The sequence below is a fragment of the Panthera uncia genome, chromosome B4, assembly GCF_023721935.1.
Source record: "Panthera uncia isolate 11264 chromosome B4, Puncia_PCG_1.0, whole genome shotgun sequence".
Classification (NCBI taxonomy): Eukaryota; Metazoa; Chordata; class Mammalia; order Carnivora; family Felidae; genus Panthera; species Panthera uncia.
Window position 1 is genome coordinate 12,323,838 of NC_064809.1, and position 23,652 is coordinate 12,347,489.

At 46.4% G+C, this 23,652-nt stretch overlaps 2 protein-coding genes and 1 long non-coding RNA gene across 4 annotated transcripts in view; 2 read left to right on the forward strand and 1 right to left on the reverse strand.

Annotated features, from left to right (window-relative positions):
- PRPF18 (pre-mRNA processing factor 18) overlaps positions 1-6,025 on the forward strand; it is a 232,731-nt gene extending 226,706 nt beyond the window's left edge. For both annotated transcript variants that reach the window (XM_049624624.1, XM_049624623.1), the window contains one exon: positions 5,424-6,025. In XM_049624624.1, the coding sequence (XP_049480581.1) occupies positions 5,424-5,504 (81 nt within the window). In that variant the 3' untranslated portion in view covers positions 5,505-6,025. The remainder of the gene's footprint in view (positions 1-5,423) is intronic.
- A 3,316-nt stretch (positions 6,026-9,341) lies between these two features.
- LOC125918602 (uncharacterized) lies at positions 9,342-16,201 on the forward strand. Its single transcript, XR_007456506.1, has 2 exons — positions 9,342-15,171; positions 15,441-16,201. It is a non-coding gene; the product is annotated as an uncharacterized LOC125918602 (long non-coding RNA).
- A 4,466-nt stretch (positions 16,202-20,667) lies between these two features.
- Positions 20,668-23,652, reverse strand: part of FRMD4A (FERM domain containing 4A) — a 168,522-nt gene continuing 165,537 nt past the window's right edge. The window contains exon 22 of the mRNA XM_049624448.1: positions 20,668-21,266. Coding sequence (XP_049480405.1) covers positions 21,164-21,266 — 103 coding nt within the window. The 3' untranslated portion in view covers positions 20,668-21,163. The remainder of the gene's footprint in view (positions 21,267-23,652) is intronic.

A 23,652-nucleotide genomic window follows, 5' to 3' on the forward strand; every position in this document is an offset into this window, starting at 1 on the left:
CATCAGCCCAGAGCCCGACGCGGGGCTGATGGCTCGGAGCCTGGAGCCTGTTTCAGATTCTGTGTCTCCCTCTCTCTCTGCCCCTCCCCCGTTCATGCTCTGTCTCTCTCTGTCCCAAAAATAAATAAAAAACGTTGAAAAAAAAAATTAAAAAAAAAAAAAAAAAGAAGGATAAGAGAACAAGGGAATCAGTCTAGAGGATCACACTATTCAGGTTCCAGGAAAAAGTGAACAGAGAAATTCAGAGAAATCTGAATAATAGCAAATGAATAGGAAAGATCTCCCATCAAGGCCTAACACAGTAGAACCCTGGAAGGCTAACGATAAAGAAAAGACTTTAAACGCTTCTGGAGAAAAGAAACAGGTGGTTTACAAAGATTCGGGAATTAAAAAGCTGTTGCCCTTCTCATTAGCAGTACTGGAAGCTGCGAGACCGTGAAATAATACCTGGGTAACAGAAGGAAAATAGTTTTCAACTCAGTCGTATTCCTGTCTAAACTGGCAATTAAGTGTGAAGATGGGCTGAAGAAATTTTCAGACGAGTCTCAGAATGTTTTAAAAATGTGACCTCTCAAATACCCTTCCTTGGAATCATTATAACTAACATTTATTTAGTACCTACTGTGTGCTTCACTTCACTTGAGAGCAATAATATGAGGTTGATGGGATAATTTCTGTTTTACAAGTGGGGAAACGGGGCCATGGAGAAGTTAGTTCCCAAGGCCACACAGCTAGTAAGTGTTGGAGTTCGGGTTGGAACGTGGGTAATCCTCACTCCACTGTGTTGGATTGCCTCTGCTTGAGGATGTGCTCCACCAAGATGAGGGAGGGAGATAAAAAAGATCCAGGAAACCAGATCCAGCACAGGATTGGGGTGGAAGGAACTGCCCGGGTGAAGGGGAAGGCATGCTCTAGGATGGTCACGGTGCAAAGAGATCTGGAATTCATTTGTTCTAGGTTGGAACACCTAGAGGGCTCCAGGAGAAAAATGGAACAGATGTATTACCTGTTGTGTTCAGCCATTTTGAGTGTAGTTTCACTGTGGAAGAGTGAAATGGTGATACCTACATAAACAAGCAAAAAGATAGGGAAAGATAGGAAAGGACATACTGTCATAGTATACTCTGTGGCTCTGCTTTGAACAACATTTGGGTAGACATCTGCAGTAAGTCCTGAATATTGCATTCACTAGTAATTGTATTTGGGGAAGATAGGAAAGAGAAAGTGTGTGTGTGTGTGTGTGTGTGTGTGTGTGTGTGTGTGTGTGTCTGTCTGTCTGTCTGTGAGGGGCCAGTGGGTGTGGTTTAAGGATTAAGCGTACAGACAGAAAAAGTCAAGCACTGTCAGTATAGTGTTTAGAAAGATGGCAGTAAATACCGAAAGAAACACTTAAGAGATTTGAAATGATTATCTCTGGGGTGCTGGAATGGGGGGATTGGAAAGGGTGAGGCAGAGGACTGCCATTATTTAAGTAATACGTGACTTTAAGAAAATAATGATACATATACAAAACAAGGAATTATTGCTTAGTCTATATCCTGTGTGCTGGCAAACCTTGATGGTTCTACATTCACAGTGTATCTGCAGTCTGTTCCCTTCTCACCACCGTCACTGCTGCCACCTGGGGTCGGCCACCGACGTCTCTTGTTTGGATTATTGCAGCGTCTCCTGCCTGGGCTCGGAGCTCCTACCCTTGCCCTTCCCCTTTTTTTCCTTTTAAGATTTTATTTTTAAGTAACCTCTACACCCAACACAAGGCTTGAACTCACGACCCTGAGATCAAGAGCTGCATGCTCCACTGACTGAGCCAGCCAGGCGCCCCGTATCTTTGCCCCTCTTCAGTATCTGCACAGCACCCAGAGTGATCCATTAAAGTATGAATCGGATTATGGCGCTGTCTTGCTCATAGCTCTGCAGTGGTTCCCCAGTTCATATGGAGTTAAAGCCAGAGTCCTTCTGGCCACGCGCCATATGCACACACACCTCTTCCCTGCTTTGTTTTTCTCCAGAGCATTTATCATAATCTCACATGAGGTGGTTTACATATTCGTTTTGTTTCTTGTCTGCGTTCCCTCATTGGAATATAATCTCAATGTGTGGGATTTTTTTCTGCTTTGTTCCCTGTGTTCTCTCAGCCTGGAACAGTGCTTGGCACCCTGTCGGTACTGAAAAAAGATTTATTAAATATATGTATTGCTTACATGGAAATAAAAATGATATTTAATAGCACCAGTTTTTAAGAAGCTCTTTGCAGTAAGCTAAAGTAAGCAGCTCATTGTCTTACTGGCTTAAGCATCCTCAGGTAATTTGAAACTGAAATCCTGAGGGATCTGGTTGAAAAGATTTGTTTCCATTTGGAAAATAACCATATGCTGTCCTGACATTACACCCCTTTAAAAATTTGTGCTGCATCCTATCAATCCCTATTGCAAAAATATATTGTAATGTTTCGTGGTAACTATTTATGACTCACACTGTTGAATTTCACAACCTTGTGGCAGCTAAGATTTCAGACAGGATACTGGTATTTATTTTTAAATCCTAGAATCTGTTTAGTGGGGTTAAATAAGCATCACAAATATCTTCTATAAGGAGCAAACAGCCAAGTTTCCATTTCTGACAAGAAAAACTACCTCCAGCAGTCCTGACACCAGTCTGCCTTTCATTTGCTCATAATAATTCTTGCCATGTTTCGTGGCTGACTGAGACTATTTGGATTTCATCAGGGCGTTCTTTCTTAGCCTTCTCTCTTCTCACCTATTTGTTCGGAAAAGTTAAGATGCCAGATTAGTGCTATCACATCTATTTCCATAGCTACAAATCACAATTCTGCACACACATGATGAGAATTCCCAGCAGGAGAAGCTGGACTGTGAGAGGGAATGGTCTTTAGCCTAAAGCAAATACCTGGTTAGCAGAGGGGACAACAATGAGAAGACGTAAACGCGGAACAGAGCGAATCACATGGTCTGTCTGTGCACCGCCTGCAGGTGCCGTCTTGGATACTGGCTGAAAGATAACCTTCCAGACTCCTGGTTTTTAAGTCCCAGAATGTGGACGCTCTTTGAATCTACAGAAGGACCTTGAGTAAAATGTTTGAAAGTCATGAGTCTCTGATGTTGCATCTGATCGATTATAGTTCAGTTCATAGAAGGGAGTTCTATTGATTGGTGTTGTCTAGTTACTGTGGCCCTGAAGAGATTTTGCAGGGACTTTTTGTTGTTATTGCTTGTTTCGCTTTGCTTTTGGTGATGTCCCTGAGCTTGAACTTTGTTTGCATACTTACGTGATTACAGAGTAAGAGTTCTAAATGCTTGATGTTTTAGAGCCCTCTTACATCACCGTACGTTTCTAGGCACTGTTTTGCCCTTTCTCCTCAGACTGCCAGGGACGCCCTGTTGTGATTGTGTTGTGTGATGATAGCCACACATGGCTTTTCCTGCTAGCCGTGAAGCCCTGTCTCGTTGTGAGAGCTGATGATATTTCATCATATCATTTTGAGGAAAGAAAATGAATCCTGAGAGAAAACTAGTTAAGTATCAGGCAGTGTGCTGTATACACTTCCATATTCAGTATCGATAGAGCTCTGACCATAGTCTGCCTTTGGCCTGTGATAGGATCTCATTGTTCTTGTCAGTGTGGTAGGAACTGGGTGGTTTCAGTTCTTGTGAACCCAGGGTGAGAAACCTTAACATAATTTGTGCCCAAAGTTGCCTTGTGAGTCATTAAAATTAAGCACTGCTATTCTTGGTGGTGGTGGTTTATATATAGAATTCAATAAAACATTGGACAGAGCACCTCCTTGTAAGCAAGGAAGTTTATAGACTGGTAGGTGAAAGAGTTAATAGGATTCATTGCTGGTTTGCAAAGCTCTTCCCGGAATTGTTCTGGACACTGGAGAGGTCTATCGTGGCATGTTGCAGGTTTCTGTTCTTGTCCCTCTGCTGTGTGTGAACTTGGGTCATGACTTAGTGATTGCTCAGTGGAGGATGAGAAAGCTAAGAAGAATGACTAAAAACCAGATGCCAGCCAAGGATGTTGAAAGATCACAGATTGAAAGATGAGCTGAAAGAGACCAAATCAATTTTAATAGTGACAGTTCTTGTCATCCATTTAAAGTCACTGCAGAGTTACTGGCTGGTTGAGAACTGGCCTTACTGCAGAAGAGATAGAAGGCACTTGACATTTGTGAGGTCCTGACAATTCTGTGTATCGTAGTGGCCTGAAGAGAATCAAAGCATGGTAGCCGATGCCAGAACAGGGTCAGTGCAGGAGTACCTCTGCTGAATTCCGAAGGATCGGCCGAGGCATGTGTGGGATTTGTATTCTGTCGGCCGAGTCATGTGTGGGATTTGTATTCTGTTTTTTTGATGATATTGGAATGTTTTTTTCGGCGTGCCTGCATAGCTCAGTTGGTTGAGTGTCTGACTCTTGGTTTCAGCTCGGGTCATGACCTCAGGGTCATGGGATCGAGCCCCATGTTGGGCTCCATGCTGTGTGTGGAGACTGCTTAAGATTCTCTCTCCCTCTCCCTCTCTCCCTCTCCCTCTCTTCTCCCCCACTTCTCACTCTCTCTCTAAAAAAAAAATCTTAAATGCTTTTATCATGTAATATTTGGTATACACAAAAGAATACATGTAATACATAAGTTATGAAATAAATAATATCTAAAGGCCTTATTCCTAGCTTAAGAACTAGATCGTTGACTCTGTTTCCCTCCTCTACCCCAGAAGTAATTGTTACCCTGAATTTGTTTGTTGTTGCCTTGCTTTTTCAAAAGTAATTCCACCACGCTCTGTGTATATTTATAAGCAGTACCTTTTGTTCAACAGTTTTTCAGTTTCATTAAAATGACATTATACTTACGTAGATTTGCCGCTTGCTTTTCATATTCAGCGTTGTTTCTAAGGTGTATGTGTATCAGTTGTTCTCAATCAGAATCCCTCATCGACACAGTTCCCTCAGGCAGCACAGAAGATGATTTGTGACTCTTTTCTCATTTGTCACAAGGAATGTACATACACGCAGGACTTGTTAGATACAAAGGAGAGCTGCTGTCTCAGTACGTACAGTGGGTGCTTGAGCTGGGCTTACCTCTGCGGTGGAACCTGCTGGAGTTCTAGCTAGCTCATTTTTACGTTGTCACATGTTCCTTTGGTGGCCATACTAGACCGTATTCACACATTCTCTTCTTGCGGACATTTGGGTTTCCAGCGCTCTGTTGTTACTACGAGCAGGTCTGTTGTGAAGGTGTTGTGCTTCTCTTGGGTGCACGTGAGCAAATATTTCTCTGCGTGTGCATCTGAGTGGTCTTGCTGGGGGCTGCTACACTGGAGTGGAGACACTGGTAAACCAGTGGGTACTGAGAAGGGCAATTAAGAATAGTAGTTCATAACCAGTCCTTATTTTCCTTATTTGCTTAGGGTTTGAAGAGGTTAATGACCATCTGCCAGAAGCACTTCCCTACAGATCCATCAAAATGTGTGGAGTACAATGCGCTGTGAAATCTGTGTGTGGCGTATAAGTGACGAGAAACTGAAGTGAACGTGGGACGGACTTCTGGAATTACCAACAGGAATGAGGGAAGAAGAAAAAAAAGGAGTTTCTTGAGTTTGAGTTCTACCTAATGCAGTCCTCTTGGTTTTAAGAAACAGCGTTGGCTCTCATATCACATCTGGCTGCAAACTGATTTTTGTGTCATTTACTTTAATCAAAAAATTAAGTTCTGAAGACTTTTCCTCGTAATTTAAATGTGTAGACAACTGTCACAGAAGGGGGTTTAAAATGACTTTTCCCCTCTAAACCTGAGAGTTGGCAGGTGATTATAAAGGAACATTTGAGGATGGACTTAATTATTTCTGTAAAATATGGTAATTTTCACATTGTCTTTTATGTAGTATTTATAAAAGATATTTTTATATATTTCAATGAAAATATGGAACCATTTAATGAAACTTTATAGTCCTTAAATGTTGCTGAACTTTTGCCATCTTGCAGTAGAATTTGAATGTAAATGTTATCACTGTGGAGTGTTGTTTTCTGGCATTCAAGGCTTTTGCCTCGTAAGGAGTGTAAATCTTAATGTTCGTCATCACTTGGGACAGATAGAATTCATAGGAAATAGAAGTTTGAAAAAGATGGTATCCCAACAGGAGTTTAAATTACATAAACCCAGTGCATCAAGGTTCAAGGTGGGGAAATGGATTGTCAAGCCAGCCAAGGATGGGGACATTTTGATGCCCCTGGTTCTTCCCAGAATAGGCCTGCCTGCCCGTGTCGCCGTCCCCGGGCCCACGGTGGACTGCGGCTCCCAGCTGCCAGCTGCCCGGCAGAGGAGCGGGATTCCGGGACCCTTGTTACTGCCCGAGTCCTAGGTCACGGGTCTGACTTTCCTCAGATGAGGACTTCTGAAGCTCACGGTGTCCTACCCAGATCATGGTGATGAATGGCTATGCCCGGGCAGTCGAGAGGACTCCGTTCCCAGAGGAAGGTGGGTGAGGGGAACACACCTGACTTGGTGGAGTGGCGCCATCGGACGGCAGCCAGGTGGGGGCTCCCAAGCCACAACTTCCAAGCTGGAGATTCCAGCGCTCCGCCCCCCACCGAGCGCGCCACCGTGGGCGAGTAACTTCATGTTCTCAGCCTCATTTTCCCTGTCTGCAGTGGTAGTTACTAAGCGTAGTATATACCTCGGAACGCCGTTGTGTTCAAGTGAAATAAAATGCTTAGCGCGCTGCCTGGCGAATGAGACCTTCGTGAATATTGGTCGTTGCGTCCTGGTCGTTAGCGTGTAGCCAGAGTAGCTTTCGCGAGGCCTGCGTTGAGAGGCCGCGTGTGCTCACAGAAGGGTGGCGGCATAGCGGTGGTGGTGGCAGCGGCAGCCTTCGTAGCGGACACGTTCGTTAAGGTTCTGTGGCTCAGGCCTCCGTCCGGGCTCTGGGACCGCGCCCACCTCCCGCGGGTGCTCAGTTGAAAAGGTGGGAGGATGCGGTAGGAGCCAGGGTCGGCGGAGCAGTAGAAGCGTGTAGATGCACACAGATGCGCCGTCCCCTCCTCTGGCCCCTTTGGGAAGGCTTGAAAGTCACTCCTGGTCGCCAGCGTATAGCCGTGCCTATCTGATCGTGTCTGCTGGATTTTTGCACGGGGGGCTGAAGCCCACTGCCCTGACTGAATCAGGCTTACTCCCTACCCCACTCCCCACTTTGGAAACCATTTCTTATGATCAGATTAATTAGAACTTACGGGAGCTTACTCTAGAGCAGATGAGAGACAGACTCTCAAAACATAGGACGCTAGTCTAGACTTCAGTTGTATCGTGTTGGGTAGGGCCTGTTGATAAATAGTGTTGCATGAACACTCCCCAGATTACTTTTCTTTATTCACGTCAGGCCACAGCACGGTAGTTCGTTAATTTCACGTTGTCTTCCCATTTGCTGCTAATATTTCCTCATAAGGAAGAAACTGTTATGTGACACCAGTACCTTCTAAAATTGATCAGTATGGGTAGAAGGCTTGAAAAAAAAAATGGTGACATTCTACAGTCCTGTGAATGTTAACCATTTTGGGCTTGGGTAGAGGGAAGCAGGTTCATAGAAAAGTTTTCCATTTCCCTGAAATTAAAGGTCTTCTGGTAAGTGCAAATAATCATGTGGCTCTATAGAATAGTGACCTCCCGCATTCTCCAAATCATGAAAGTTTTAGTTCAGATACTACATATTCTGGTTTTAGCTGTTTTTAAAACGATAAAGGCATCCTTTAAAAATCAATCACAGTCCTGAAGTAACTGTTCTTTCCCTTTCCTCATTATTGCCGGCCTAGATTCCTGTCAAAGGAGTTCTGTCTCTCTGGATTCAAATTTAATAAAATGCTGGCTTTCTCTCAGAAGTATTACTGCGTTTCTTGGGAATGTTCTTGCCAACTGTAAAGACCAAGTGGTGTTTTTCAGCATTGCAACACAGAGCCTGTGGCAGGGCTCTGCTTTCGGTCTTTGGGGAAAGTTAGGAAAATAAAGTTGAGGCCAAACATGATTGAGAGAGAATGAGGATGGTCCAGATCTCCAAAGAAGAAGGGGGAGGCCCCAAGAGACCAGGGCTACGAAGGCAGCTGTCCCTGGTCACAGAGCTTAGGGATTTGCTGCAGGCTCTGAACTCAGTGGGAATTTGGAGGAATAGGAAACAGGATTGATGGCAGGGCTTCTTAGCGTTAAGTGCTTCCTTCTGGTGGCTTCTGGACCTGCTCTCACACTTCAGGTTGCCTTGGGTTTTGACCTCAGTAAATACTTTAGAAATACAACTGTCTTTTTATTTGAAAGAAAGGAATAATTTATTCTGAGAGGAAGCAGCTTAGAAAAGACCACAGCAAAGTGTTTCGGAGTCTTTGGTAGATTTGAATTCGGGGATTCCAATCACTGGCTCCTTTTCAGCCACACAGTCACCCCTTTTAATGCTTCTTAACATAGAAGGTGGAAGGTGGGAGAACTTTGGGGGGCAGTTCGAGTGAAAGGGGAGCGTTAAGTTTCAGTGCGGCTCTTTCCTTTGAATCTTGAAGATGTGCCTCCCCTGGGATACTCCCATGAAGCCCCTCGTGGACTAGAAATGCACGGTATGGAATCATACCGCGAGTCTTGAACTATAAGCACTTTCTCACGGCATATTTATGTAAGAGTTTCCAGCTGTCCAGAGCGTCAGGAGCCAGCGCCGGTCCCCGAGGGTCGCTATGGGAACACTGTTATGGCAACTGGTTTTCATCACAGACTCCGCAGCTCGATTGGCTGAATTATAACCACACGCCAGTACTTCGGTGGTTAACGGTGTCCTTAAAGTCTTTTGAAATTTAAAAATAAGTTCTGGTGGTGGGGAATATCCAGGGGGACTGCAGTGCGGCTGGCGGCAGCCATGCGGTGTGAGCTGACCCATTCAAGATTTCGGAGCCATGCTCATTAAAAAAAAAAAATGTTTTTTACATTTACCAAAAACAGTCTACTATAAAAGCTTTGATGACTTACTTATTTTTCCCCATTGTGAACTCCAGGGTCCTTTGTACAACTTGCTTGAACTAATAATCCATCGTGATTACTCTGTTGAAGCAGGCCGCTTGGTTTTGTGGAGTCTCTCCTCCCCACTTTCAGGCACCAGCTTTGAAATAATAGCCTTCTCGGCTTTTCCTCACAGCATTCAGGCTTGGCACGAACTTTCACCGTGGAGATCAGCTAAGAAGTTTGGAGCTCCTTTTTGAGTATTGTCAGTGACCCTGATCAGAAGCGTTCACCAAGCTTGTGCCGGCAGTGGGCGAGTGTCATTCGCACAGCCCGCCCCCCTCCGCCCCCCCTCCCCCTCCCCCCTCCCCCGTCCCCGCCCCCGTGCCTTTCTGAACTCCCAGGTTGACAGCTCGCCTAAACCAAAGTACCTTTCTTCTCCAACTGCTCTTCCTTAAGCACTTGGGAGAAATTGCCAACCATGAGCGTTGCAGTCTGAGCCTGCCTTAGAGTTTCTGTTGTCCTGTGAGGACAGTTAAAACTTGGAACTTTCCCGACCACCACTCAGAGTAAACCGTACAAGCACATAGGTACCTAAATGCATAAATAATTGAAACAAAAGCACTTACAGAGTCTTCTCTTGTATTTCTTTTAAAAACATGGTGGTGGTGACCCTAAACTGGTTGACAAACCCATTAATAATGCCTTGTGACTGGCAGTTTGAAAACCACCGATTAAAAGGAAGTATCAGTTAAGGAAGAAAATGAGCTGGCAGATGAATTCAGAGCAAAGGGACTCTAATTTTAAAAAGTGTTTTAACCCAGAACTGCTCATGTATAGATAATTTGGATTTAAGAGCATAGTTATCCTAGTTTAACATAATAACATATACATTATTAAACATATTTAGGAAAATTTAAAAGTTTTTAAATATGGAGGTGTAGAGATCACACTCTGCGTTCAAGGTTAATGTGAAGCATAGAATTTAGAACCTTTTAAATGCTAAATCCTTCTGAAGCGGTAATTCTTAGATTTCAAATGAAGAGTCTGTCCACCAAGGGGAGAAAAACCACAACACTGCATATGATTGCAGTGTGGATAGATGACCACCTTATGCTGGCTGTCAGTTGTGTAAAGCAAGATTAAACAAGGTATAAAATAACTGAGAACCCAGAGGTGGGTTTGGGGTAGAGAAAGATGCGGAGTCTAGTATGCATCAAATATCTGTTGAGGGTTTGCTTAGCCCTTTATTTTTAATTTATATTCAAGTTAGTTAATGTACAGTGTAGTATTGGTTTCTGGAATAGAACCCAGTGATTCATCACTTACCTATAAAACCCAGTGCTCATCCCGACAAGTGCCCTCCTCTTAATCCCCATCACCCATTTAGCCCATCCTCCCACCCACCTCCCCTCCAGCAACCCTCAGGTTGTTCTCTGTATTTAAGAGTCTCTTAGGGTTTGCCTCCCTCTTCTCTGTTTTTATCTTATTTTTCCTTCCCTTCCCCTGCGTTTATCTGTTTTGTTTCTTAAATTCCACATGTGAGTGAAATCATATGATTTGTCTTTCTCTGACTACTTTCGCTTAGTGTAATACCATCTAGTTCCATCCACATTGCAAATGGCGAGATTTCATTCTTTTTGATCACTGAGTAATATTCCAGTGTGTGTGTGTGTGTGTGTGTGTGTGTGTGTGTGTGTGTACGTATATACATGTACGTGTGTGTGTGTGTGTGTGTGTGTGTGTATAGAACACATTTTTTTTCCATTCACCAGTCAATGGACATTTGAGCTCTTTCCATATTTTGGTTATTTTATTTATTTAAGTTTATTTTGAGAGAGACAGTGTGAGTGGGGGAGGGGAAGAGAGAGGGAGAGAGAGAGGGAGAGAATCTCCAGCAGGCTCTGCACCTCAGCATGGAGCCTGACTTGGGGCTTGAACGCAGGAAAGTAGGATCATGAACTGAGCTGAAACCAAGAGTCAGATGCTTCACTGAGCCACCCAGGTGCCCCTTGGCTATTGCTGATAGCACTGCTCTAAACATTGGGGTGCATGTGCCCCTTCAAATTAGCATTTTTGTATCCCTTGGATAAATTCCTAGTAGTGCAGTTGCTGGGTTGTAGGGTAGGTGTATTTTTAACTTCTTGAGGAACCTCCATACAGCTTTCCAGAGAGGCTGCACCAGTTTGCATTCCCACCAATAGTGCAAAAGGGTTCCCCTTTCTCCACATCCCCACCAACATCTGTTGTTTCCTCGATCGTTAATTTTAGCCATTGTGACAGGTGTGAGGTGGTATCTCAGTGTGGTTTTGATTTGTATTTCCCTGATGAGGAGTGACATTGAGCATCTTTTCATGTGCCTGTTGGCCATCTGGATGTCTTCTTTGGAAAAGTGTCTGTTCATATCTTCTGTCCCTTTCTTCACTGGATTATTTGTTTTTTGGGTGTTGAGTTTGATAAGTTCTTGATAGATTTTGGATACTAACCCTTTAACTGATATGTCATTTGCAAATATCTTCTCCCAGTCCGTTGGTTGCCTTTTAGTTTTATTGATTGTTTCCGTTGCTGCTCAGCCCTTTAAAGATTATTTCCCTAGGCTCAGGTAAGGCTAGATTGCATTTCTTTTAATGTAAAATTTTAAGCAAAGTATAACACAGAGAAAAAGGTACAAATCAAGAGAGTACCATATCATGGTAAGTCTTTCAATGTGAGCATCTCCCAAAGTAATTAGCACCTAAGTCAGGAAAGATTATGTTATTAACACCCCAGAAATCTCATGCCCCCGTCTAGTCCTACCATGGTCCTAGCGTCTAACGTCATTACAGCAAAACAAAACAAAACCTCTACTGTTACATAATATACATACCTTAAAATTTAAAGTATATGGTGGATTTAGAATGTTCAGAGATACGGGGCCATCACTAATCTAAGTTCAGAACATTCCGTCACCCCCAGAAGAAACTCTATACCCATTAGCAGTCATTCCCCACATTGATTAGTTTTGCCTGTTTGTTAATTTGCTCATCTATAAATGGACTCAGTATATTTGACTTACTTTATGTTTGATTTCTCTCTCTCTTTTTTTTTTTTTTTTTTTTAAATATTTGAGAGACGCAGCATGTGTGTGAGCTGAGGAGGGGAAGAGAGAGAGGGTGAGAGAGGATCCCAAGCAGTCTCTGTGATGTCAGTGTTCAATCTGATGTGGGGCTTGATCCCACAGACCGTGAGATCAGGACCTGAGCTGAAATCAAAAGAGTTTGATGCTTGGGGCGCCGGGGTGGCTCAGTGGGTTAAGTGTCCAACTTTTACTTCGGTCATGATTTTGTGGTTCGTGGGTTCGAGCCCTGTGTCGGGTTCAGTGCTGACAGCTCAGAGCCTGGAGCCTGCTTTGGATTCTGTGTCTCCCTCTCTCGTGTGCGCACTCTCTCTCTCTCTCAAAAATAAATTGAAAAAAGAGTTGGATGCTTAACCAACTGAGCCACCCAGGTGCCCCTGTTTCTTACAGTTTCTAATCCTCATTCTCATTGTGTATGGTTCTGGTTTGTTCATTCTCATTGCTACATCCCATGATTTATCTATTTTACTGTTGTTAGACATTTGAGTTGGTTCTAATTGTTGTATGAATGTTGGGTATGCATCTTTTGATGAATATGGGTATACACCACGGTGTGAAATGTCTGGGACATATGTACATACTCAGTTGTACAGGATACTGTCAAGGAATTTTCCAAAGGACTTGTACCCTTGACACTCCCACGAGCAGGATTTGAAAGTTCCAGGTCCTCCACATCCTGGCTACACATGATATATCCTGTCCTGCTTGTTTTAGCCCTTCTGGTGGATTAAAATGGTATTGTATTGTGGCTTTAATTTGCATTTCCCTGATGACAGATAAAGCTGAGCATCATTTTTACGTGCTTACTGGCCATTTGGATATTCTCTTTTGTGAAGTTTTCTTTCCAGATTTTACTTTTGTCCATTTCTTCTATTGAATTGCCTGCCTTTTTCTTACTGATTTCCATTTCTTTGTTCTGGCTATGAATCCTTTGTTAGATATATGTATTACAAATACTTTTCCCACTCTGTGGCTTGCCTCTGTGCTAGGTTACTTTTTATGCGAAGGGGAAATAATTTTATAACTAGCTCAGATGTTAACATAATCTTTGTTGGCTGTCTTTGCCAGATTTTATATAAATCATATGTGTCAGTCATCTTGTAATTTTTTCTCTTGATGGATGATGTCATCATATTGGTGTGCCTGAAGAGTATAGGATTTGAGAGAGAGGAAATCTAGTGAGTTTTTGTATTTTTGTTAAACTTTAGTTTTATTAGATTATTATTTAAGACTTGGCTATTGTTCTTTTCCTTTGCTGTGCAAGTTAAGATGCGTCTATGTGTGGTGTAGACACTGCGGGTTGCTTAGCCTCTCATTCTCCTCTCTCTGCTAATAGAAGCTTCATTTGTTGAGAGCTGCAGTGTGCATAATTAAAGCTACTTGCTGATTTATGACTCTTTGAAATTAGGGTTGGTTATGTGACATGTTCTGCCAGTAGCCCATGTAGGAGAGGTCTGTTGGGTGGGAATTCCAGGAAAGCTGTTGCTTTTCTAAGAGAAAGAAACAGACTTAGCCGGCAGACATCTTCTGCCCATCCTGTATTCCTTTCTGGAAAGTGCTCCTGAGTCTCAGAGGCTTTTCACTGTCCTGCAATCATGACGATGAGAGATAGGTGCTAAAAATGGCAGAGTTGGTCGTGGGTGGTGTCGTGGGGTCAATGTATAAGCCTTGGGCTGCTTTCTTAGGTTGTCCAGAGAAAGACCGATAGGAGATGGAGATCTATTTATATTTACGCAGGCTGAAAAGTTCCATGATTGGCTGTCTGCAGCTAGAGACCTGGGAGAGCTGATGGTAGAAATTCCAGTCTGAGTCCAGATGCTTGAGACCCTGGAAAGCCAATGGTGTAAGTTCTAGTCTGACGAAAGGAGAAGACCAATACCCTAGTTCAACAAGTGGGGCTGAGAGAGGGAGCATGTGTGAGCGTGCTCCCCATGCCTTCAACTGATTGGACAAGGCCCACCCACACTGCGAGGAGCCATCTGCTTTACTCAGTCCAGTGATTCAGACATTAATCTCCTCCAGAATAATGTGGTTTTTTTTCCCCCAAGTTTATTTATTTTGAGAGACAGCGCGCGTGCTAGAGGGGCAGAGAGAGAGGGAGACAGAATCCCAAGTTGAGTGTGGAGCCTGAGGAGGGGCTCAAAGTCACGAAACCATGAGATAATGACCTGAGCTGAAACCAAGAGTCAGACACTTAACTGACTGAGCCACCCAGGTGCCTGCATCCAGAATAATGTTGAACCAGACATCTGGGCACCCTGTGTACCGGCCACGTTGACACAGTTATGCATCACAGCGGTCTTCCTTGTGGCCTCTTGTTTTATGAGAGGAGTATGGGGTAATTTCCCGGTTTAGGGTGTTCCCACATATGTTGCTGAATTCAGCCCCTAAGAAATACAGACATTACTCAGATTTCTTGGCTTACAAAATCAAGACTTGTGGCAGGTATGTGATGGTGCTCTAGGGGTGTGCCTGTCTGAGCTGCAGTAAGGTGAGGCTTTGCCACATCCTGGTAAGACAGAAATGCACCCGTGTTCCTGTGCGTGAGTCTGTGGATATGGGCCCGGGTCATCTCAGCTGCAGAAAAGTCCTTAATCCAACTGATGTTAAAGGCAGTTCAGAGACCACCGGGTGCTGGAGACCCAGAGGAGTGCTTCTGGCCCAGAGGGACAATTCTGTCACCCGGCTTATTAGACAGAAGCATCTAGCTCTTGTCTCTCTCTGGTGTTTATCCCCAGGTCTTTGTTAGAGTAACAAACGGCTTTGAGAGGGAAAAGTCCTAAATACTTGTTACTGATGTGAAAGATACTTGAGAAGGTACAGGCTTGTGACTTCGTTATTTGGGGCAAAATCAGCTTTGATTCCCATTATGAGTCTGGGACTCACATTATGCCCACGTGGGCCTAAAAGGTACTTGTGGCTTTTTGTCCTTTATCCAGTTTTTTAATAATTTTTTTTAATGTTTATTTTTGAGAGAGAGAGACAGAGCATGAGCAGGGCCACCTAATTGCTGAAGGAGGAATGGTTCCGTTTGGCAGTTTTCCACACTTGGAGAACCAGCACTCGGAGATCACTCGGAGAGGTAGGCTTGTGCCGCCTCTTCTGGGGCCTGAATCCCGGTTCTGCGGGTCCCGCCAGGTGCCTGGGGCGCCCACTGGGTCCTCTCCTTGAAGGGTTGACTCCCTGCTCCACAGAGCACCTCCTTCATGCTTCTAGGTCTTAACCTTCCCCCACCTTTGTTTCCCTGCCCTGAGTGGTAGCTACCACTGACCAAGCCTGCTTTCTTATTAGCACCTTCTGGTGTGTTCTAGAATGTACTTTTTATTTTCTCCCTCCCTCCACTCACCATAGAATAGAAATCTCTGCGGGCCAGGGATTCCACACCTCTGGTTTGCTGCAGACGGGAGGTGAGAAGGAATGAGCGGATGGTCCTCCAGGGGTGATTGCAAGACTTTTGGATGATCCCAAGATTTTTGCCTGAGCCCTGGACGGTTGGAGTTGCCCGTGGCTGAGCCGAGGAAGGAGACGGTGGAGCAGGTTTGGAGGGGGAAGATCAGAGCGTGAGCTCTGGCCATGCTAGCATGTTAGATCATCTCCAGGTGGAGACGTTGACAGGAAGATGTCCAAGCTCGGGGACACGGCGATAAACACAGGTGTCGTCAGCCCCTACACGACACTTAAAACCGTGAGAGCAGAGGCCAGCTACCGGAAGAGTGGGGGATGGTGAAGGGGAGAGAACAGAGCCGCGACGGGCTGATGCCGGGGCGCCAGGGAGATGAAAACTACCGAGGAGGTTGGAAACAGGAGCCCCGACTGACTGTCGTGAGCAGGAAAACCCGGGAGGACGCCGTGTGCTGGCATTCCAGAGAAGGATGCGAGGGGACCCACTGTGTCGTGTAGCCGGTAAGTCATGTAAGATGAGAACAGAGAATTAACCGTTGTATTTGGCACTGTGGGAGCCGTCCTTGACCTCGACAGGAATTAACCGCTGCATTTGGGACTGTAGGGAGTCGTCCTTGACCTCGACAGGAGTGGTTTTGGTTGAGTGGGGGAAACAGAAGGTTGATGGCAGCGGGTTTCATAGAAAACGGATGAATGAATGAAAGTCCAAAGGAACTCACTTGGTTGTAGGGATAATAGTTGATGGAGAAAAAAATGGGTTTCTGATTAAAAAAAAAAAAAAAATCTTGGTGCAACTGTAAATGTATGAGTTCTGTCAACTCACTGGTTAGTCTCCTGCGTTGCAAGCCAGGCCTTTCAGGTCCTATCTGAAGAGGCAGTGGCTGGGCTGGGCTCCGCCTTCGCGCAAGGCCGAGAGGGGGAGCAGGGTTTCCCCCCTTCTCTGCCGCGTCTTCCACCGGCCGGCCCCTCGGACCAGGCCGGCAGGGAGATCCCGTTAGACACACCTCGATTTCTCCTCCTCTGGACTCCTTTTCAACTCTTCCTTCCGTCTGCTTACTGCTGGGCTACCTCGTTTCCCCTCGCGCAGTGCTTGTGTGCCTGTGTCTCATCTGTGTGCGTGTGAGCTGGAGAAGAGCTGGATTCCTCCCCGACGTGCAGTGAAGGGCCTCTGCTCGCCTTCACCGGTGGTTCTCCGACGCTCGCTTTAGAGAGAATCTTAGGCGTGAGCTTTTTTGAACTAGTATTTTGGGAGGAAGCGGCCGCAGCCCTGGCTATTTTTAATGCTTTCTACTGGGATTTGTGGATGTTTGTGTTCTAGTAACCAACATAATAGCTGTTTGGAATTGCTTTGTTATTAGCACTGTGAAAGGGGAGTGTGCGCGTGTGTGGTGTAAAAGGTGGGGAGAAGCAGGAAAAGAAATGTTCAAGTCCTGTCTTCCTGCGTGCCAGTTGCTTTCGTGGGATGGTCAGAGCTGAATGACGAGATGCTGAATTTATTTCCCGAGCCGTGACCTGTGTACATGTAAAAGACTTACAGAATATCTCCGTTTGTTTGTTTGATGTTAGTGATGATTATCTTGAGATACACAGGCCCTGGTTGCTTTCCCAAGGAAAGGCTTAGGAAGTGTAAAATGTCCTCATGGGCTCGCCTCTGACGTGCTTCACTCGCCTCCTCTGGGGATTGTTCATTTCTGGCAGGCGTTAGCTCGCTCTGGTGGCAAATGCTTCAGCAAGAGCTTTCCGTCCAGGGGGTGTTCTTGGCCTCCGGGCTTAGCGTCTCCTGCTGGTGAAGAGACGCACATCGGGTCAGGGGACCAGGGATGCAAGGGCAGTGCGGTCTCTACGAAAGTCGGCCAGTTGCCATTTTGTCCTTCAGCAGGGGGCTGGCTCTTTGCGCCTGCGGGCCCAACTGGCTGCTGCATCGGTGACGTGATGTAGATGGTGGTGACAGAGCGAGAGCTGTGGTGTGAGTGCAGGGCCAACAGCAGTGCTGGTGAAGAGCCTGAGCATCCTGCCTGCCTCCCCGATGGGTCCTGTGCCTCCTCCACAGACCCAGGGACCACAGAGAGACTAAGGATGGCCCAAAGCCCGGATTGCCTCAGCGTTGGTTCCGCCATTCTGTGGGGACAGGACCCAGGCCCGGCACATGCTGCGTATGGGTAACTACTTGTAAGGAACAGTGAGACACATGCTAACGTAGCAAGCATCCTGCCAGAGACTGACCTCTAACGTCTAATCCTTTTTGGTGGTAGGAGCACATCACTGAGAATATGTCGTCTTTGTATAATTAACAAGGCAATTAGAGAAAGGGAGACTTAGCCTCTACGACACAAACTGAGCTCTTCTGTATCTAGCAAGACCGTGAGGGTATCTATCAGCTTTAGATTGACTTAAAAGAAAAAAAAAATCCGAGGAGGACAAAGGCACCTGAATTACAGATTCCCGGAGCCTGCTGAAGCACGGACCAGTTAGAAACAAAATCTCTGAGAGGCAGCCAAGATCTTTTCATTTTGAAAATGCTTTAATAAGTGTTGACAACACTGTTCTGCAAAATGTAAAGGTACTATACAAATTCTTAATACAAAAAGAATAAATTAAAAGCAGATTTCTTTTTAATTCTGCAACTTTGTCTACAACATACATCCTTTTCATTGATTACAGTTGAACAGAATCCAGTAAAATCATTTTACATGCTCTACAGTCAGTTTCAGGAGCAACCTAATCCTTTCTCCCCATTATTAAACTAGAGTCCATTTTACACAACGTGTAATAAACTATTGACATTAATGTATATGTAAAACTTTACACCTAGTTAACTAAGCAGTAACTGGTCATCTGATAGCACCTGGAGGGGGGTTTGCTATATTTAGAACTAACACTGAATGAAAACAAATCGGGATTTTAACAGTTTCAACACTCACCTGCATATAATAAAACAAAACAAAAAAAATCCACCTGTCTCACAACAAAGTCTGATGTAGGTGTTCCCAACAGTCTTCAGGCTAAACAGGCAATTTCTTACACGTGTCCCAAGAATCCAGTAGGGGCTTATATCAGACCAGGGGCTTTATACTCCATCTTACTTTGTTTTAAAGAAATCGGGATCTGGGAAGAGCTTGCAAGTGCTTGGACAAAATAGCTATTGTTTCCCACCACACTGGTCATGAAATCATGTCGGTCTCAAAGGACTAACAGTATGTACATTTTGTAGTAACTGAACGCAGCTCAACAGTAAAACCTGTTTGACTTAATCTCCGTCTTTACTACCAGACTATAATGGTGTTTGTTTGAACTGGATTTCCCTCCCACCCCATTCCTCGCTGCCTCCTGAATCCAAAACCCAAGCGTTGAGGAAGAATTTTCGTCTCTCATTCCTCGTAAACCCAACTGGGCTCAAAGCGTGATCCGATGGACGTCAGACCAGATTTGAAACTACGGTACGTGGTCACCCCGCAGCCACGTAACCTTGTCACCTCCTCGGTTTCTCTCTTGACTTGCCCTGCTGCACACAGTTCAGTTTGATTATCTGTGTGTCACTGGAGAGAAAGAAAGATGGCCCGGTGCAGAATATTCTGAATGGGGAAGGAAGAAAACCTGCGGGCTGTAGCTCTGATTGATCATCAAAATAAGGGCAACGAAAACCCCATTCCTTCCCTCCCCACGATCACTTCATGGCATTGGAACCAATTTTGTTTCTCCTGCAGGGTTTCCCCAGAGGTTTTGTGAGGATGTCCCTTTCTCCAGCTGTTATCACCACAGAGCTGGTGTGCACGGAGAGGGGACACCGGGCCCTCAGTTGCCCAGAGCGGTCCCAGCCTCAGTGGGACCCCACAGTGCTTTCCAAGCTACAGCAGAAGGAGAGCACTGGCACTGAATTCATTGTAGTGTCCATCCTACCCTCCTGGTCTGGTAGAGCCTCGTTACTCTCGGATTACACATACATAAAAAAAAACCAAAGATTTTTCTTTTTACGCTAAAGCTAACTGTGGTTCTGTTTGCCCACAAAATTACCCCACCCCGGCTCCTGTCCCTGGCTGTCAAAATGCCTTTGCAATAGGAAGTCATTACAAGTGAGAAAAAGCGTCCCCTCCCCCCCCCCCCCCCCCACCTGTGCCAGTAAGCACAGCGTACCCCCTCTGTGGAGACCGTGTTTGTGCCATTTGGAATAACCCAACGAAGAGTGTGCGCTCATTATTATAAAAGTATTTTTGAGGCCTTTGAAGATAGATGGCTTTCCGGTTGTGTATTAAGCAGAGCTCAAAACACATGTAAACGTGCAGCTCCCACACACCTTTTTTCGCTCTTCTTTCTTCCTCTCTTGGTGTCTGCAGACGAATGTGGGTACATCAAGGTAGCTGACGAGGCTGTAGGCGTACGGGCCCTCTGGGAGCAGGGACTTTCTCCCCCCTTCTCCCCCCCCACCCCTGCTCTGCCTGAGCTGAGAGACACGGGATAAAAATCTAAGGGCATAGTTGGGTTCTTTGAATAAGTGACACGTTGGTAGCCGGGTGCCGAGAGAAGTCGAAGTCGGATCTGAGCTCTTTGTCACACAAGTGCTAACAAATAGAAAATGAGCCACGAGGGTTAGAACACTTGAATGGATGGCCCTGTGCTTTTCCCTTGGTTTCCCGTAAAAAAGAAAAACGAAACACCTTGTGCAAAACAGGACACTCTTTTACTGGTGGTTTTAATGAGAGAGAAGCGCTTGGCGATCACCACCTTCCCTTTCCTACAGATCCCAAAAGAAAAGCAGCTTTGTGTGGTGGGCTCGGACGGGAAGCCCCGCCCCCGCCCCCCGCCCCTGCACAGACCAGGCGGACCTGCTCCTCCCCGTCCACACTCCCAGGGATCTGGGGCAGCAGCTGGGTTAGCTCTCCGGGCTCTGGCCTGAGACAGTGGGTGGGACGTGGGAGAGAGGGATAGAGAGGGGGAAACCATTGACGTGTGGTGGGCTTGCACTTGTGATGAGTAGGAGCCGTTGAGAATTTAAAAGGTTTCACTGCAGAAAGAATGTCTTCCCCTTGGCCCCTCTTTTTTGTTTTTTTATTTTTAATTTTTTTTTTTTTTTTTTTTTTTAATCTTTGGCAGCATAGAACTGATTGTGATCCTCGGATGCATCTCTGACATGTTAAGCTTCCTTTTTCATTCTCCCCCTCCCCCGACAGCCACTCCCCCCTCCCCCCCCACCCCCCGGGACTATTTCAAGTGTCAACGGAGTCCCATATTCCCCCCGCGCGAGCGAGCGAGGCATCCTCTTCACTGAGTGCAGGCCGACCGTAGCTTCATCGTCTTTCTGGATCACCCTGTACTCAAGTCCCCTTTCCTGTTCTCTTCCAATGCCACCTGTCCACAGGAGTTTGATGTCCGCTACCTTCCCTGATGGCTCCCGGCCTGGGGGCTGTCACGGCAGGGGGAAGCCACCAAGGTGCCGTTGAGGATTGGCGCCTGGCTCTCCGTGGGCAAGAGAGCCAGAGGACACACAGTGGGACCGGAACCTTCCAGAATGTCTCCTCAGTCAGGTTTTTGAGGGTGAAGGGAATGCGGAGACGGGAGAAAAAAAGTGCTGAGGGCCGAAGCTGGTGCAGGGTGACAGTGTGTCTGGGTAAGGCAAATGAGAGGCAGTGAGGTGATCTCTGAATGGCGTTGAGGCGGTCAGATTGAGGCCGGCTGGCTCACACGAGGGTCCCGGGCTTGGCTTTTTCCTGCCCGTACCACTGGACGTCGGCTAGTTCTGGATAGAGGGAGGAATCCAGGAAACAGCTATCAGCGTAGCTCCTGCAGGGAAGGCAAGGAGAGGGGGTGGTTAGGGGAGAGCGAGGTTTAGGGGTTCAGGAGTTCGTGCTCAGTTCGGCGGGGGCTGATCCTGATGGGTAGTCCTCCCTGTGCATGAGGAACTGGGCCTAATTCGGTGCCGAGTATGGACGAGGTGCTCACAAATGGGGGAAAAAATGCACACCGAGGAGACCGAAGCCTTGAACGCCCGTGATGGAGCAAAATGGAAGCAGTGGTTCTGAAACTGGGCTGCGTGCCAGAATCACCTGGGAACTCTCAAGGGTACTCCTGTTCGGGTCCTGCCCTCAAGATGCCGGTTTAGCGGGTCTAGGGGCGAGCCTGCGCCGTGGGAGCTTCCAAAGCTCCCCAGAGCTGGATTCCACGGGATTCTTCCTCCCGCAGCACAGCTGCTTCGGTTCTGTTCCAGGAGGCCTCAGGCGTGACCATGGGTTTTTATTCTATCGGAGAAGCACGTTCAAAATGTCAGGCTTCCCGATCGTGAAACACGTGGTATTTTGAAAGTGGTTTAGTCTTTGAATCAGTGCTCTTTACTTTTTATTTTCAGAGAGAGACCGTGCAAGCGGCAGAGACAGAGAATCCCAAACAGGCTCCGTCCTGCCAGCGCAGGGCCCGACGCTGGGCTCGATCCTGTCCTACCAACGGGGAGATCATGACCTGAGCTGGAACCAAGCACTGGACGCCTGACCGACTGAGCCACCCAGGTGTTCCCCGTCGGTGCTGTTTAAGTAACATGCATTGTTTTCTGATTATCAAAATGCTTGGAAAACATATAGGCAACTAAACTGAAAACAAAACACTTCTTAAAAAGTTGTCATGTACGTTGAGAAGTAATTTTTACATATAGTTACACAGATATACTAAAGCCAATAATCATTTCTGGGAAAAATAGCCCCTCTCTCATCCCAAACTGGCTCCTTCGGGGCAAGATAAAGGTCAAACTTCATGTCCATGAACATGGCCAAGGGGTAGCATTGCTAGGCAGGTGCCCAGAGGCTGGCTCAGCAACTGGGAACAGCCCCTGCAGCCTGAGAAGGTGAAGGCCTCTACTCAACCCCCACCCACCCGCCCAGTGCTGGCTGGCATGGCTCAACTCTGTACTCTGTTCAGAAATGACACAAAGCAGCCTGGTGTCGCCTGTGTGCTCTTTCCTTTTTCTTAGCGTAACTCGTAGTACCTTCTGAGATGTACGGACTCCTACAGGGATGGAACTGTGGGCCTTGACCCTCCAGCTGCTGAAGCCACATTCCTGTGAATGATGTTGGTCTGTGATGCCCGGTTAGTAGCTCTGTGTTTTTACTGCTGGATTTTCGAGGCTGACACCCCATCTTAGGGTAGAAATCTCTCTTTGGAAACACCACGAGGATTCTGCATATGTGGCGGAAGCTGATTTCCTCCCCTGCTGCTGGTGCTGCTTTATGGGTGGGGATGTGTGAAGAGACCCTAATCCAACATGGTACAGGGAACAGTGAGTTTAAAGAGCAGCCCCATGAGCCAGTTTGTAAGAATCAACAGTTGAACCCATTTTTCTGTTCAATTCACTGACCTCTCTAGGAACAAAGAGCTGAAGGCATTGCGGATTTTGTAAATGTTTGTCATCAGGCTTTTGAAACACTGAAAGGGGCACCTGGGTGGCTCAGTGGGTTAAGCATTCGACACTTGATTTTGGCTCAGGTCGTGATCTCATGGTTTGAGAGATAGGGTCTTGAGGAGGGCTGTGGGGAGCCTGCTTGGGATTCTCTCCCTCCCTCTCTCCGCCTCTCCTCTGCTCTCTCTCAAAAGAAACCAACTTAAAAAAAACAAACATACCATGAAAGTTGGAAAACTCAAAGCATCTGTGGCTCACTGTGGCCTTTAATGGGAGTCCTGGGCCTGGAAAGCCTGAAATACAGTGGGGTTAATGCTGCTTTCAGAAGCAAAAGTGCCATCCAGGCCCATAAGATGCTGGCCACGGAGATCTGTTCCGACATTTAAGTGGTAAAGGGCTAACTCGATCGCACCCATCCTGCAAACTCCCTCCCCAAGCTGACAACACTGACTCTTGCCATGGTGCCTGAGGGACTAAGAAAGTGTTTCCGGGAAAAGGTGGCATACAGTGGCCCACAGGGGGCATATAGTGTTTTTTGGGGGGACGGTCCCTCCCTAACATTCGTCCTGGTGGTGCCCTCCACTCTCCCCAGGGTGGGCAAGCGGGCCAAGTCGAATCTACCCACCAATGTCATGGTTCAAAGCAGGGCAGAGGCCCAAGCCAGGCCACGTGGCCCTCACACCCGGAGGATGGGTTTCCTCCTGAGAAGGCAGTTCTTGGTGGGAGCAGGAAGCAGAAGGGGAGCTAGAGAACCAGAAAGCTCCAGCTCCCTGTTGCCCAGAA